The sequence below is a fragment of the Thamnophis sirtalis genome, unplaced genomic scaffold, assembly GCF_051295495.1.
Source record: "Thamnophis sirtalis isolate CommonGarterSnake01/CBP01778 unplaced genomic scaffold, rThaSir2_p1.2 scaffold_8, whole genome shotgun sequence".
Taxonomy (NCBI): Eukaryota; Metazoa; Chordata; class Lepidosauria; order Squamata; family Natricidae; genus Thamnophis; species Thamnophis sirtalis.
In genome coordinates, this window is record NW_028261388.1 from 30,200,873 (window position 1) to 30,215,056 (window position 14,184).

The 14,184-nt window shown below is 37.0% G+C and overlaps 1 protein-coding gene across 6 annotated transcripts in view; it reads right to left on the reverse strand.

The window, feature by feature from the left end:
• Positions 1–14,184, reverse strand: part of GRAMD1C (GRAM domain containing 1C) — a 50,450-nt gene that overhangs the window by 21,820 nt on the left and 14,446 nt on the right. For 4 of the 6 annotated variants that reach the window (XM_087721337.1, XM_087721336.1, XM_087721341.1 and 1 more), the window contains 4 exons: positions 12,627–12,711; positions 9,445–9,548; positions 8,947–9,042; positions 7,209–7,289 (listed from right to left, as the gene is read on the reverse strand). In XM_087721337.1, coding sequence (XP_087577463.1) covers positions 7,209–7,289; positions 8,947–9,042; positions 9,445–9,548; positions 12,627–12,711 — 366 coding nt within the window. Of the gene's footprint in view, positions 1–7,208; positions 7,290–8,946; positions 9,043–9,444; positions 9,549–12,626; positions 12,712–13,623; positions 13,677–14,184 lie in introns of all 6 variants that reach the window. The other 2 variants (XM_087721339.1, XM_087721340.1) reach the window with 2 other exon arrangements.

The window sequence follows — 14,184 nt, forward strand, 5'->3', positions numbered from 1 at the left end:
AGCCTCAGAATACAAGAGTGATCAGAAATTGTGAAAAAGGTACCCTTGCATAGTTGACAGCCTAACATATAGAGATATTAAGCAGGGTAAATAGGGAATACTTTAAAAATGTATATGGGCCTTCCCATTACAGATGAAAAGTAGATGAAAAATATAAGAAATAAAGAGAGGATAAAGTACTTACTGTAAGTCTCTTCTGAATGAAAAGTCAAACAGAAATACATAGATGAGACTGTACTCAAATTTTGCTGAGCATGCAACAAATAAACTCATTTAATGCAGGTGGAGCAGATTTATTCTTGTGATGTGCTACAATCTTCACCACCTTGGTACTCCCTGGATAAGATGACTTATTTTCTCACGGATGATGGCAGCTATCTTTGCTTTGTTCCCACAATGTGAGTAGTGTGGCTTTTGTTGCCACATTGCAATACCACACTTACTGAAAATGGCTTAGTTTTAACTAAGCACGATGTATGAAACAAACCATTGCTATAAATCATGTTTTTAAATTAGAATTACACATGAATCAGGACAATATGACAGTCAATAAACCACAGTAAAACCGAACAGTAGCTTAGTATATTAAATGAACCCAGTAGCGTCACTGCTATTATTCTGCAAAGATAGCATGTACTTAATGCATGACATTCAAGGAAGATGTGATATACCCAGTCACTCCATAACTTTTTCTAGTTTCTTAATAGCCATCAACAGGCATTTCAAACAGAGATCTCCCATTTAGATCTAAAGATGTTAAGAACTGAATCTACAGCTTTCTGCAATCTAAGCATCTACTCTTAGCTTATGGCCATCTTTTAATGATCTCCTAGAGAAGCAGCATCAGTGCTTGCTCAAAGACAACCCATACAATTGTGCCAATTCTACATATTGAAACACTATGTCTGTGTTCATATAACTTGCTTATCATAATTATTTACCTAATCGCTTTCTGGATTTGCACAATCCCTAAACCAAAAATGTATTAAATGTCCCTAACAAACAAAATTAAAAGCAACCATAATTAATATATAAATATAGCTGTTAGTAAAGTGTTGGTTAAACTTGATTAAGCCATGCAAATATTTTTCTTCAACTCAAATAACAATGATATTCTTTCTGATTTAAGAGCAAGAAAAATTAACTTTAACTTTAATAGAAAAAATCTATTGAGTCTAAAGAAATTATGGATTTAAGAGCAACAGGTTTCTCATGTAAGCCTGAGGTCCTTTTTTCCTTCCACATTCATTTACCTGCAGTCCTCTGCATGAAAAGAGATCACATTCATAGATTTACAATACCAAAGCACAGCGAACTTCATAGTGATACTCAGGAAACTGGACATATCATTAGGGCAAAGTTAACAAAGACAACTTCAGAGTTGAAGCAACTTTCCGTCACTGAAAATCAGCACTTCCTGTAGTGTCAGAATGCCTCCTCCTCAAGCCATTTAACTAACAAAGCAAACTAGAAGCCGGCAAGGGAAGTAAAATCTAATCTAAACTTACCTTGCCTGTACAGAAGTTTCTTTCCAAGAGTGGCAAAAACTATAGAGGTACCGCTTTAAAAGAATCAAAACAAAACTCCACTTTGAGCAAAAAGTGTTGCATTTATACAAATTCTACTCCTGGCACTCGGAAAGCTGTTAAAAAGTGGGCAGGTCTGATTTTAGTTCTGTAAGTTGTTCCTTGTACCAGCCCAGTTTCAGCTCCTCCCATCAAGGAAACAAATCTACATCTGTGAAGCACACAGATTAAAATTTCTAAAGATCTGTTGAGGCTTTTTTCTGTCTCGTGCACAGGTTACCGGAATATGCATAAGACTGAACCGATTCAGAGGAAAATTTCTCTTCTGCTCCTTTCCAAAGAACTGCATTAAGTTATTACAGTATCTCCTAGGAGCGATTTGAAAGCTGCATGTGTGATAATGTTGCTAATAATTCTACTCAAAGTTCATCAACTGTACTTTGATGCAAGAGAAGTACCCAATCTACATTCCTAGGCATAGCCTCCTTATCAAATTTCTCTTTAACCCTTTTGCCTTTGCCTCCACATAGATACAAGTCCTATATCTCTGGAAAAACAAACAGCTCGAGTTTTCCCCTGAAAGCGATCAGCAGTAATAAGATGCCATTTGATGAGTCTGTCCTCCACCTTTCCATTTTCTTCCTGGATTATGTATATTGTTAATTGTTTATTAATCATTGTTTTAAGTGTGTGTTTACACTTGGTAACATTTGCTTTAGAAGTATTTTCTTTCAGAAAACTGCTAACACTGAAATATGAAACTTTGTGCAGAATATTTAACAGAATAACAGAATTGGAAGAGACTTTGAATGTCTTCTTCGCCAACCCCGTGCCCAAACAGGAGACTCTATACCAGTGGTTCTCAACTTTCCCAATGCCGCGACCCTTTAATACAGTTCCTCATGTTGTGGTGACCCCCAACCATAAAATTGGTGTCTCGGTTCCTAAAACCATCAAAAATATGTGTTTTCCGATGTTCTTAGGCGATCCCTGTGAAAGGATAGTTCGACCCCCAAAGGGGTCCCGACCCACAAGTTGAGAACCACTGCTCTATACCATTCCAGGCTGTTCAATCTCTTCTTAAAAACTCCAAATATAACCAACCACTATAATAATGACAATTTTTTTTTAAAAAAAGCTGCATTACTGTCTTTCAGAATTCAAGTGCATCAAGTGTATAATGCATTTTAAATTCTAGTCATTTCAAAAGAAAATACCTTGGGAGTTAATGACATTGTTTCTTGAAAGCAAATTCAATTGATGCTGCTCCTTGTGCTTGTTTGCATAGCTTTAATTCTAACCTTAACGTGAATCAATATGAAGTTGAAATCTTAGCTAGCAGACTCCAGTAGGGACATTGTTTTAATGCTTCCATTCCTCATCAATGAATGCAGCATTTTAATGTATTTATTTTGATAAGGAAATTGTAGGCCCTTTCACTTTCTTTTTCACTCTCTTTCATTGGAAAAATTATTGATGTCTGCATTGTGGGAGTCTCCAATAAATATTTTGCAAAAATTAAGATATAAGAAACACATTTTGCTTATTTAATAAGAGAATGTCCTGCACCCACCTCTACTTTGTGTCAAACCAATAATATTAGTGATGCAATCTAAATATAAATGATACATTCAAGTAGAATGGCTGCCTATTTACTACATACTTTATTACATAGCAACAACAAACATTCAGGAGATTGCTTGAATAGTAGATGTCCAAAAATGATAAAACTTTTTGAATAGAATCCAATGCACATCTACTTTCTATCAAGTTGAAAGATAAGCCTATTGTGTACATAGTATGTGTACATAGGACTGCAGTCTACAAGCACCACCCAGATTTTACCCAGGAATTAAGGACTCATTAAATAAAATTTGCTTTCAAATAAAAGCTGGATTACATAATAAAAAGTATCAGCCTAAACATAGGAACTACATCAATTCTGAATAAGGCTAACAGTGGTTCGTAGAGTGTTTGACTCAATTACTCTTTTTCTTGATCTGGAAAAATATCATTACTCTCCCACACAATCACACCCAAAGCAGGCTGTTGTTTTACCTAAGGGTTTTGGTAGTGCTAATCCCAAACTAGATCCTCAACTCATAGCAAGGTGTATATAAATTGGTGACCCCCTAGACAGAGGTGGGGTTCTACCGGCTCGCACCGGTTTGGGCAAACCGGTAGTGGTAATTTGGCCTGGGTTGCAGAACTGGCAGTGAGTCAAGCTGGCCACACCGCACAACTAGTTCCTCGGTCTCCGCTGCCATTGCCAGCATGTTTTTTATTAGTTTTTCATGGTCTTTGCTCATGTGCAGAACAATTTACAGTGAACTGCGCACACACGGATGAAGCGAACCGGTACCAATGCAGGTAGGAGCTCACCTAGGATATGCCACATAACCCCTTTGGGGATAATTCTGCATTTCCACAGTTTTAAGAACCACTAGGGCTGGGGTCAGCAACTCGCGACTCTGCAGCCAGTCCGCTCCACAATTGATAGGGCTTTAGGTTAGGACAAGTAGAAGAAAAAGGACACCATGCTAGGAGGAGACTCTATGGAGGGAATCGGACTTCTGGTCAGCTCCAGAATTGAACAAGGGGCTTCCGGTTAGGATCTTTGTGGCTCTGACTGTTTAAGGTTGCTGACCCCTACACTAGGGTAAGAGATAATGTTTTTGAAGTCTTTTCTAATTTGGGAAAACCCTGCACACATAAACATTTATTTAGGGAAAAGGTACATTAACATTATTTTACTACTATGTTGTAAAATATCAATCTTTCAAACTTGTGATCTTCCATACATAGAACAGCATCTGAAAAATGCAGCCCTCCCTCCAACATTTGGATCTCAGAATGTGTTATATGTAATCCTCAACTCACAACCACAATTGAGCCCAAAATTTCTGTTGCTAAGTGAGACAGTTGTTAAGCGAGTTCTACTTCATATTACAACCTTTCTTGCCACAGTTGTTAAGTGAATAACTGCCGTTGTTAAGTTAGCAGCACAGTTGCTAAATGAATCTGACTTTCCCATTGACTTTGCTTTTCTGGAGGTCACCAAAGGTAACCCATGATCTCAGGATACTGGAACTGTCATAAATATGAACCAGTTGTTAAACCAGTTGAATTTTGATCACATAAACATGGGGATGCAACAATGGTCTTAAGTGAGAAAACAGTCATAACTCACTTTTTTTCAGTGCCGTTGTAAATTTGAATGGTCACTAAATAAACTGTTGTAAGTTGAGAACTACCTATACTTAATTACAGTTGTTAATGTGACACAAGAGGAATGTTATTTAACATAACAAAAGTAACTACCATATTTTTCGGAGTATACGACACACCAGAGTATAAGACGCACCTTAATTTTGGGGGAGGAAATCAGGAAAAAAAAAACTTTCTGCCTCTTTCCCAGCAGCATCCATCAGTATTCATCTGGCTAACAATTTTGCTGCCTCAGTTGGAGCCTGATTCCCGAAGCTATCTGGGGAACCGTGATGAAAGCCTTTTCAATGAAAGAGTTTTTGGGCTGCAGGGACCCCTCCCCAATTCCAAAAAGGGCACGTGCAGAGGCCAAACAAGTGAATCGTGTTTCAGGTGGCAGGCAGTTCCAGCTGCCACCTGAAAATGCTTTCTTTCCCAGTTCCCCGATATACACCGCAGAGCCATGCGCCTTCCTCCTCCTCTACAGACTCGCCGCCTGTTTTCTCCTGGCCAGCACCGTCGGCTGGGGGAGGCGGAGAGAAAAGCGAGAGGACAGCGCAGTCGGGTGAAGATTAAGATGCGCATTTCACTGTAGGGTACAACTTGGGGGTGCCAGGTGAGGCAGGGAATGGGGTGCCCTGGAAGCCACTTCAGTTCAGTTCAGTTGCGTTTATTTATAGGCCGCCCTTTTCCCTGAGGGGACTCAGGGCGGCTAACAACTTATGGGAGGGGAGGACGTACAATAACATAAAAATACAGTATGTAGTTAAGATCAAACAACATTCATTCAACATTCGGGCGGGGGCAAACTATAGTCTTTACCCCCAGGCCTGGCGGGATAGCCAGATCTTGAGGGCTGTGCGGAAGGTCTGAAGGGTGGTGAGGGTACGAATCTCCATGGGGAGATCGTTCCAGAGGGTCGGAGCTGCTACAGAAAAGGCTCTCCTCCGCGTAATTGCCAGCCGGCACTGGCTGGCAGATGGCACTCGGAGGAGGCCTAATCTGTGGGATCTTATGGGTCGAGAGGAGGTCTTCTTAGAGCCCACGCTCTTAAGTTTCACACCCCCTCTCCCGGATAACAGCCAACAGGAGAGGAGAGGCAGCGCGCCGGGCGAAGTTTCACCACTCCCGCCTCAATGAGCGAGGGGAGAGTCCAGCAGCGCCTGGGGCACTTCTTCGCCACTGGCAGGGATGCCAGGCACCCATCTCTTGCCCCACTTGCCACCCCCAAATTGTACCTCACTGTGAAATGCACATTTTAATAGAGCCACGACACGGGTTTCCTTTGCTGCCTGCACAGTCCGGGTGGCCAGCAGCCAAGCCGCCAAGCTGGCAATCGGCCGGGCTGCCTCTAATCTGCCTGCCCTCTGTCTGCGCCCAGCTTCTGTGCTTTCTCCCGACTGTGCTGCCCTCTTGCTTTTCTCCCTGCCTCCCCCAGCCGACAGTGCTGGCCAGGAGAAAACAGGCGGTGAGTCTGTAGAGGAGGAGGAGGGCACATGGCTCTGCGATGTGCACCAAGGAACTGGGAAGGAAAGTATTTTCAGGTGGCAGCTACATTCAGAGTATAAGACGCACCCAGATTTTCACCCTCCTTTTGGGGGTAAAAAGGTGCGTCTTATTTAACTTTAATTACAGATACATATAAAATGAATGTTGGGATTTGATCTGGCTCCATCCATTACTTCCTTTGAAGTTCTATCTCACCTAACCCAGAATCAGCTCTTTACTCATGAATTTGAAGTTTAAGATCAGGTGAGAATTTAGTCTAAGGATGTAAGCAGAGAAAGATAGAAAAGCTTCTTGTTTCTTTGGTGAGTGATTTTGGCATTTCTCCAGCTAAAAGGACTCTAAATCAGCCCAAGATTATCTACATAAAAGTTATTAAAATCTACATCAACCAGTCTGTCCCGAGATATATCATACGTATAGACGATTAAGAGCAGATGATAGATATAAACACATACAAAAACATCAAATTATCCATCATGTTTTCCCTTTTCTTGAACATAGGTATATTTTTTTAAAATAATTTTCATTTGCCCTTGTCAGATGTTAGTTTGAGAATAAATAAAAAATATGTGGAAATTTAAAGTGCTAGTCAACATCCTGCCACTTCCATATTTTACCATGATTGATTTTAATTTTGGGTATTATGTCTAACTCAAAATATTTTTTAAATAAATACTCAGGCCAATTTATTTATTTCTACAATACTCCAAATTTACAACCCTGCCGCTCATATTTATGCATAGATGATAGTTTCAATTTTAAAATAATTATTATGTAAGAGAGAAAAAATCTTTTAAAAAAAGCTGTGAAATATCAGTGGAAATAACCATTGTATAAATACAAAAGGTAAAGCAACAGTTTCAAACCTATCTTACTAGTACTGTATTACTGATATTGGTATTGTTAGATTACAGCATCCAAAATAAATCAAGACCTCAGATATTTCTCAGCTATATAAGAACTTACCTTCTCCAACAATGCATTTTGCCATAATCTAAATATACTGAGGTAGCTTCTGTCTCTGGCACTGAAGGAAGTGAAGAAAAACTGTAGAACAAAATGATAATTCGCATGAAAAGTATTGAAAGTAAGTCAGAGCCAATTGATTTTTAGAAGTCTCTAAGAAAGACTAAATTATACAATCTTCAGCCATTTATCATCCTATACATATTTACTTAGATAAAAGTTTCATTAAGTTCAGTCAGGCTTATTATTATTTATTCAATCTGTTTGTTTGCCTTCCTGGCTACAGAGTATTTACTACCAAGCAAATGGGCATAGTCCAAATTTATATTCACACTATCATAAAAGTGTCAATAAACTTAATGGGTTCATCAGATCTAAATGGATATATAAAAGATATATCGATTTTATATAGACAGACAGACAGACAGACAAGATAGAATGGATAGATGGATGGATGGATATAGATATAGTTAAATTCTAAGATGATTTACAAATTATTACTATTATTATTAACCAATTTATTTGTTGCTCATTGCACATTAATGCTAAATAGTAGTATTTTAAAATTCAAAATTTTCCTTTCCAGGCACAACATAATAAAGCATTTTGGCTCTTACATGCACATGCCCATTCACATATTCTACAGTAAAAGCCTAGATATATTCCTGATTGACAGAGGAAGAGCCTCAACACAAAGTCACTGATACATTCCCATACATTACTTTCTCTTTCCTCCTCCTACTTTCTCCAAAGCAACAACCCTCTTAGATGGGTTGAGCTGAGAGAGAAAGAGACTGGCCCAAGGTCGCCCAGCTGACTTTCATGCCTAAGTCAGGACTCAAATTCCCAGTCTCTTGCTTTCTTAACAGCATCTTAACCTCTCACCAAACTGGTTTTCTTTAGTTTAGTTTCAGACAATCTTCTCCAGACTCTTAGACACATAGACTAGTACATCCTTCATCAAGCACATACCAGTAGTACAGGTAGTCCTCGACTTACAGCAATTCATTTAGTGACTGTTCAAAGTTACAATGGTTATAAGCTGAAAAAAGTGACTTATGTCATGACCATTTTCACATTTATGACTGTTGCAGCATCCCCATAGTCATGTGATCAAAATTCAGATACTTGGCAAATGGCTCTTATTTATGACGTTTGCAGTGTACCAGGATCATGTAGATCACCTTTTGCGACCTTCTGTCAAGCAAAGTCAGTGGGGAAGCCAGATTCACTTAACCACCATGCTACTAACTTAACAACTGCAGTGATTCACTTAGCAGTGGTTAAGTGTAGTGGTTAAGTCACCAGACTAGAATTCAGGTGGTCATAATTGTAGTTCAGCCTTAGGCACAAAGACAGCTGGATTACCTTGGGCCACCCAGCCCAAAAAAGGAGACAATAGCAAGCTACTTCTGAAAATATTGCAAGAAAACTTCACTGACTAGTCTAGGCAGTCACTAGGAATCAACACTGACTCGAAGGCACATGTATATACACACTGAGAAAGAAAGCTAACTAACAAGAAAGACTGGCTTTGTACAGGAAGGAAGGAAGGAAGGAAGGAAGGAAGGAAGGAAGGAAGGAAGGAAGGAAGGAAGGAAGGAAGGAAGGAAGGAAGGAAGGAAGGAAGGAAGGAAGGAAGGAAGGAAGGAAGGAAGGAAGGAAGGAAGGAAGGAAGGAAATTGGCTGCCTCAAGAAATGTCTCCATTAAACAGAGATACAAGTAAGAATACTGAACCTTTTCTCCTTCTGTAGCAATTTGGATAGCATTTGGAATAAGCCGAGCTGTCTTCTCTTTTGTCATGAAGGTTATGTCCTTCAAAGCGATAGAAATCTGAAGTTTGAAATAGACATAAAATAAGGCATCTAAAAGATAATGCTGAAACTAAAAAAACAAACTAAAATGAGGATAATTAAAGCTATAGTTTTCACATGATTTCATTTAATTCAGCATTACCACTCATATCAAAACCCTTCCTTTAAAAATAAATGGAAGAGTCGAGTCAAAAACAACCTAAACAGATTGCGTTTCTTTCTTTCTTTTTCCTTATGAAAACAGTACAAACTAAAATATCTTATCATAAAAATTCAAACTTAAAATTCTTAGTGTGAAAATATACTGTCTGTTTCAATATTGTCTGTACATGTGTATGAATGTGTGTAGGTATTTATGTGTACGTAAAAAATACACAATGTATTTTGGACACACACATTTCTTAAAGCACACATGCCTTACCATAGTTTCCCATCTGAAGATGTTACTGTAGAAACAGATCCAGTTTTCAGACAGATATAAGCGTCCTTGAAGAAGGATATCTTTTTGGAGGGCACAGGCATAATCTAAAGAAAAGCATTGCATTTTTATAACATTTTAAAAATGTAGCCAAATACTTAATTAAGTTCATCAAAATTATTTTATTCATTATTTATTTGTTAACTATTTTGTTAAATTATAAAACCATTCCTACATTACCTATACATTTTATTTTGAACAGCTTCAAATACAGATCCCTGATCTTTACATGCATCTTATAACATACCTTGATGTTAGCTTAAAGCAAAGATTGCCTAGAGACAAAACTAATTTTGAATTGAAAGCCTATTATGAGCGTGAAATCATTGAATATTATTATAATGTGCAATCTTCTCTCTCATAACTAAGTTCAGGAGAAACTAGATTTTTTTTTACAGCAAATAGTGGGTGTGTACTCTAATTGACTATAATGATTAAAAAAAGATGACTTCATTTAAACTTCTCACTCCTTCCTAAGTTTGTTAAATGATTTAATTTTCTCACCTTCTATCAGCTATGGCACTCTTAGACATGTGAGCCTAAATTATTATCAAAAGCAATAAACTAAACATTAAATCACCCCTCAAGAAAGCTCCCTAAATTTAACAATTATATTAATTTCAAAAACTTTTTTCTCAGCTATATTAGAAAATACTATAGATATTAAGTAAAAGAATTTTTAATTACAACTTTCAGCTTCTAAATTCTTGCTGTGATATTGTTTGAGAAAATTAGTACTGTGAAACACGATTCAAAGGATAAAGCCAGAGGATTAAAATACACGGAATAAGACAAAGATGCACACCTGCTTGCATAATTTAATTACAGTAGTTCTGTGAAATGGTTGCAGATTTAGTGGCTGGGAACATGAGTGTGTGCATACTTTTGGATGCAAAAATATCATGTTGATTGAGATTTGGAAAGATTTGCAGTCAGTGATTGTATCATGTAGTTAAGAGCATAAATCTATCAAAAACCAAAATAGTTGTGTTTGTCAGGGAAATGGAATGGGTAACTGCAAATTATATATAAATGGTGAAAAACCAAGTAAATAAATGAAAGCATATTTCTGGGAGTATTTATTAAAGATGGAGAAATGTAAATGCTGGTAGAAACAGCATTAAAGAAAAACATTTTCCTATATTGCTGGGAATGTAATGGAAATGAGTTGCTGTGTAAAACAAAAAGAGAAAGAGAGAAAAGAGAAAGACTCTAGAACAGGGATGTCAAACTCGCAACGTCATGGCAGCATCACATGATGTATCAGGATCTCCCCCCCCCCGTACACTAAACCAGGCGGTGACGGGGCCAGCACATGATGCATCCAGCCCATGGGGCGCAAATTTAATACCTGTGCTCTAGAATGAATTTGCACTAGATTGAATACAAATGAGTAAACCATATGAAAACAATTCAAATAGTTGAGCTACGTAGAGAAAATGAATGCGAGTCAAGTTACGAAACAAACACATCAAGGAAGAATGATATACTAAGGTCAAGATAACGAGAAAGATTTGGAAATTCATAATTGGATGGTGCTGAAAAAAGAAAGATCAGCATCTTGAACAAAAGACAGCATGTGAAGCAATATATAGATATGGTGGTTTTCAAGGGTGGAAAGATATGAAAAAGTATAATGAATAGCGTTGGTATAAATTAGATGTATTCCTTCTTTTTTCTTATCTTATATCTTTAATTTGTTTGGTTATTGCCTATTTGTTTTGTACATGTTGCACAATATCTTTAACTCAAAATGGAACAGCATGATGAAAGTGTGTGTATATGTATCTCTTGTGGTAAGTATAATCTGTGTTTGGCTTCCACATTTTAAAAATTCTAAAGTAGCATGTTAATCCATCTATATTAGTATTGCTAGTTAAAAAAATATCAGCTATAAAAGAAAGTTTCTGGATGCTAAATTTGACATACTGTAGTTATTGGTATAATAAAATAGGACATCAAACATATTGCGAGTTTTAAGATTCAGAGTCAGAGTTTTAACAATTTGTGGATCCAGAATCATAACCCCTGTCTCCTTTTATCTGGGAGCTACACAGGTTTCCTATTCTTTCTGTAAGAGAGAAGCTATAAGAGTCTCTATCAAAAAAGAAATTACTTCTGACCATTACATAAGTGTTAAGAGGAAGGACTGACTTCAGGGAATCTTGCATTTTCTTCTTGTTTCTAAAATGGCCACAGCTCTTTTTGTTCTTGAAAATACTCTAAAAACATGAAAATAAATATTTATAAGTGCTAAAGAATTTCTGTCTTTAAAAAAAAAATCACCTGCAATAATCTCAGATTCTGCATTACATGTTGAATGGCCAATGAGCATGGTTGTGAAACTAATTTGGAATCACAAGACTCCAGACTGTCTACTGTGCCTAGCAGACTGCATACATTCTCAAAACACAATCATTTATCTCAAATGTAGAATTTACATCATCAGAAGGGAGATTGATATGCTTTGAATCATACTTAAAGTCAGATTATATGAGCCTTTTTAGCAAAAGGAATTCAAGTTGGGGTTTGTTTTTGTTTTAAAAACAAAAGAAACTCTGAACCCAAGGCTGAACATCATGGAATTCAACATTTCTCCACAGCCTTAGAATTAGTTGGTTGGCATTTGTAAGGAAGGAAGGGAAAACTAAGTACAGCAGAACCAGGGATACAACTGTTTCAAGAGTTATTTTTAAAAGAATATAGAAAGATTTGGTTAGGAATCTGCAATTAGTCATTTGATTTATTTTTATGTATCCACCCTAGTTAATCTTTTATTGACTTTTGTTTTCCCATCTCTATATAAATTGGGGGATAGAATGCAGAGTATTATATTTTGAATTGTGTTAATGAATATAGCTTTACAGACTTTAATATTTTTTCCTTGATAAACTGTAATTTTGTAAAATCTTAAATCAAACAATAAGGAGTTTGTAGCAAACTAGCACCATCCCGTGGTTTCTGAATAGCATTGCATATTATTTTAAATTTTGTTCCTCTGGAATGCATCCCCCACTTTCTGAGAATGCACCTCCTTATTTCATTCCATCACATTACCTAAAATTTGTATTGGAAAGTTCAATTATATCTTGCTGCCTTCTACTGAACAATGTCATTTTTCTTACCCACTACAAGTCTTTCCAAATCAGGCAGGTGTGAGAATTGTTTCTTAAATTCTTCATTCCGATATTTGTAAGTAGAACTTGAGACCTGCAAAAATAATGAACTTTAAGAACAAATCCAACTTATAGATAAAAATAAAACATCTGGGGAGCTAGCATTCCGTATTTGTTGTCTCTTAATATTCCTATTATATCCCACCTTAATCCTTTATAGCATTCTGTCTTTTTCCAGTGAACTGGATACAAAACCCTTTTTTAAGTGCATTTAAATAAGCATATGCTTCTTTTAAGTAAAGAATACAGGTTATCCATTGTTATCTAAAGAAAAGATTGTGGAATGTGAAGTAGCTCAAGTTACGTTTTTGTTTTCTTAGAGACAAGATATGCATCTTGAGAGTAATCCACAAGTTGATTTTTCCATGCACAATCATTTTTGGTAAAGAACCCAAAGAGAATGGAAGGACAAGGAAATACTTTTTAACACAACTGCTCAAACAATTAAAAGGCAACTTTCTTATCACTCACTATGAGTGTTTCCATCCACCTCAAGAACACATAAACAGAATTAAAATAATGTACAATTATATTATCTCATTTTGTTACAACAATAGGCATACAATAATGACCGCCCCCCCCATTCATCATTTCTTCTGATCCTAATATAGTGCACTCCTAAACTTCCACTAATCGGAGAATGGAAAAATACAAGCCTCGTAATTCTGCATGGAAAATAGAAAATAGCATTTGGAAGGGGAATCAGTATCAAGCAAACTGTCCCTGCTCCCACAGGCTTAATCTCATTTTCCTTCAGATAAAAAGAAAACCACAGAATGGATTCCAGAAACAAGGCTAAAGAGAACTCTGGGTAAATTTCTCTGACCTGACTACCTCAGGAGGCTCTGCTCTCCTCCCAAGTATTCCAAATTGATAGGTGCTAAAAGGGACAGCAGTATTCAGAAAAATCTCAAGGAGTATGTAAAGCCCCCACGCTCCCACTCACATAATAGTAGAAAACACAGCCATACATTTCCTTTGGCCAAAGTAGAAAAATACCTGTTAACAAAATTGAGACAGAAACCACAATATGTAACTGAGATAACCTTTCTTTCAAGGTATAAATCAATCTTTTTAAAACTTAAATGTGCCACGCTTTGAAAAGAGCATTAGTCACATGATTTAAAGCAGATCTAATTAATGATCTTCCAGAAAAATACTAGACACAGATTTATAAGGAGCCTGAATAATTAAGCCCCCCAAAGAAGTCCTGTGGTAAGATGGGCAGCAAATAAATTTAATAACAAATATTACCTATATGATTCTTTGTGAAGCCAGTATCTATGTATCACATGTATATAATTGCCCCCTTCATATAGTGACACTATCTTTTATACAGCCTGACCAAAATAGTTATGGCTATGCCAAGTGATTTGGGAAAGGGGGCATGTCAGCAAGTCAAAAAGAGGCCAACATTTCCAGCATTGAAAATGAGGTGTTTCAGGACATTCTGATAACAAGGATTGTGCTGAACAAACAGGAATGGCTAAAGATCAGTCCACATACT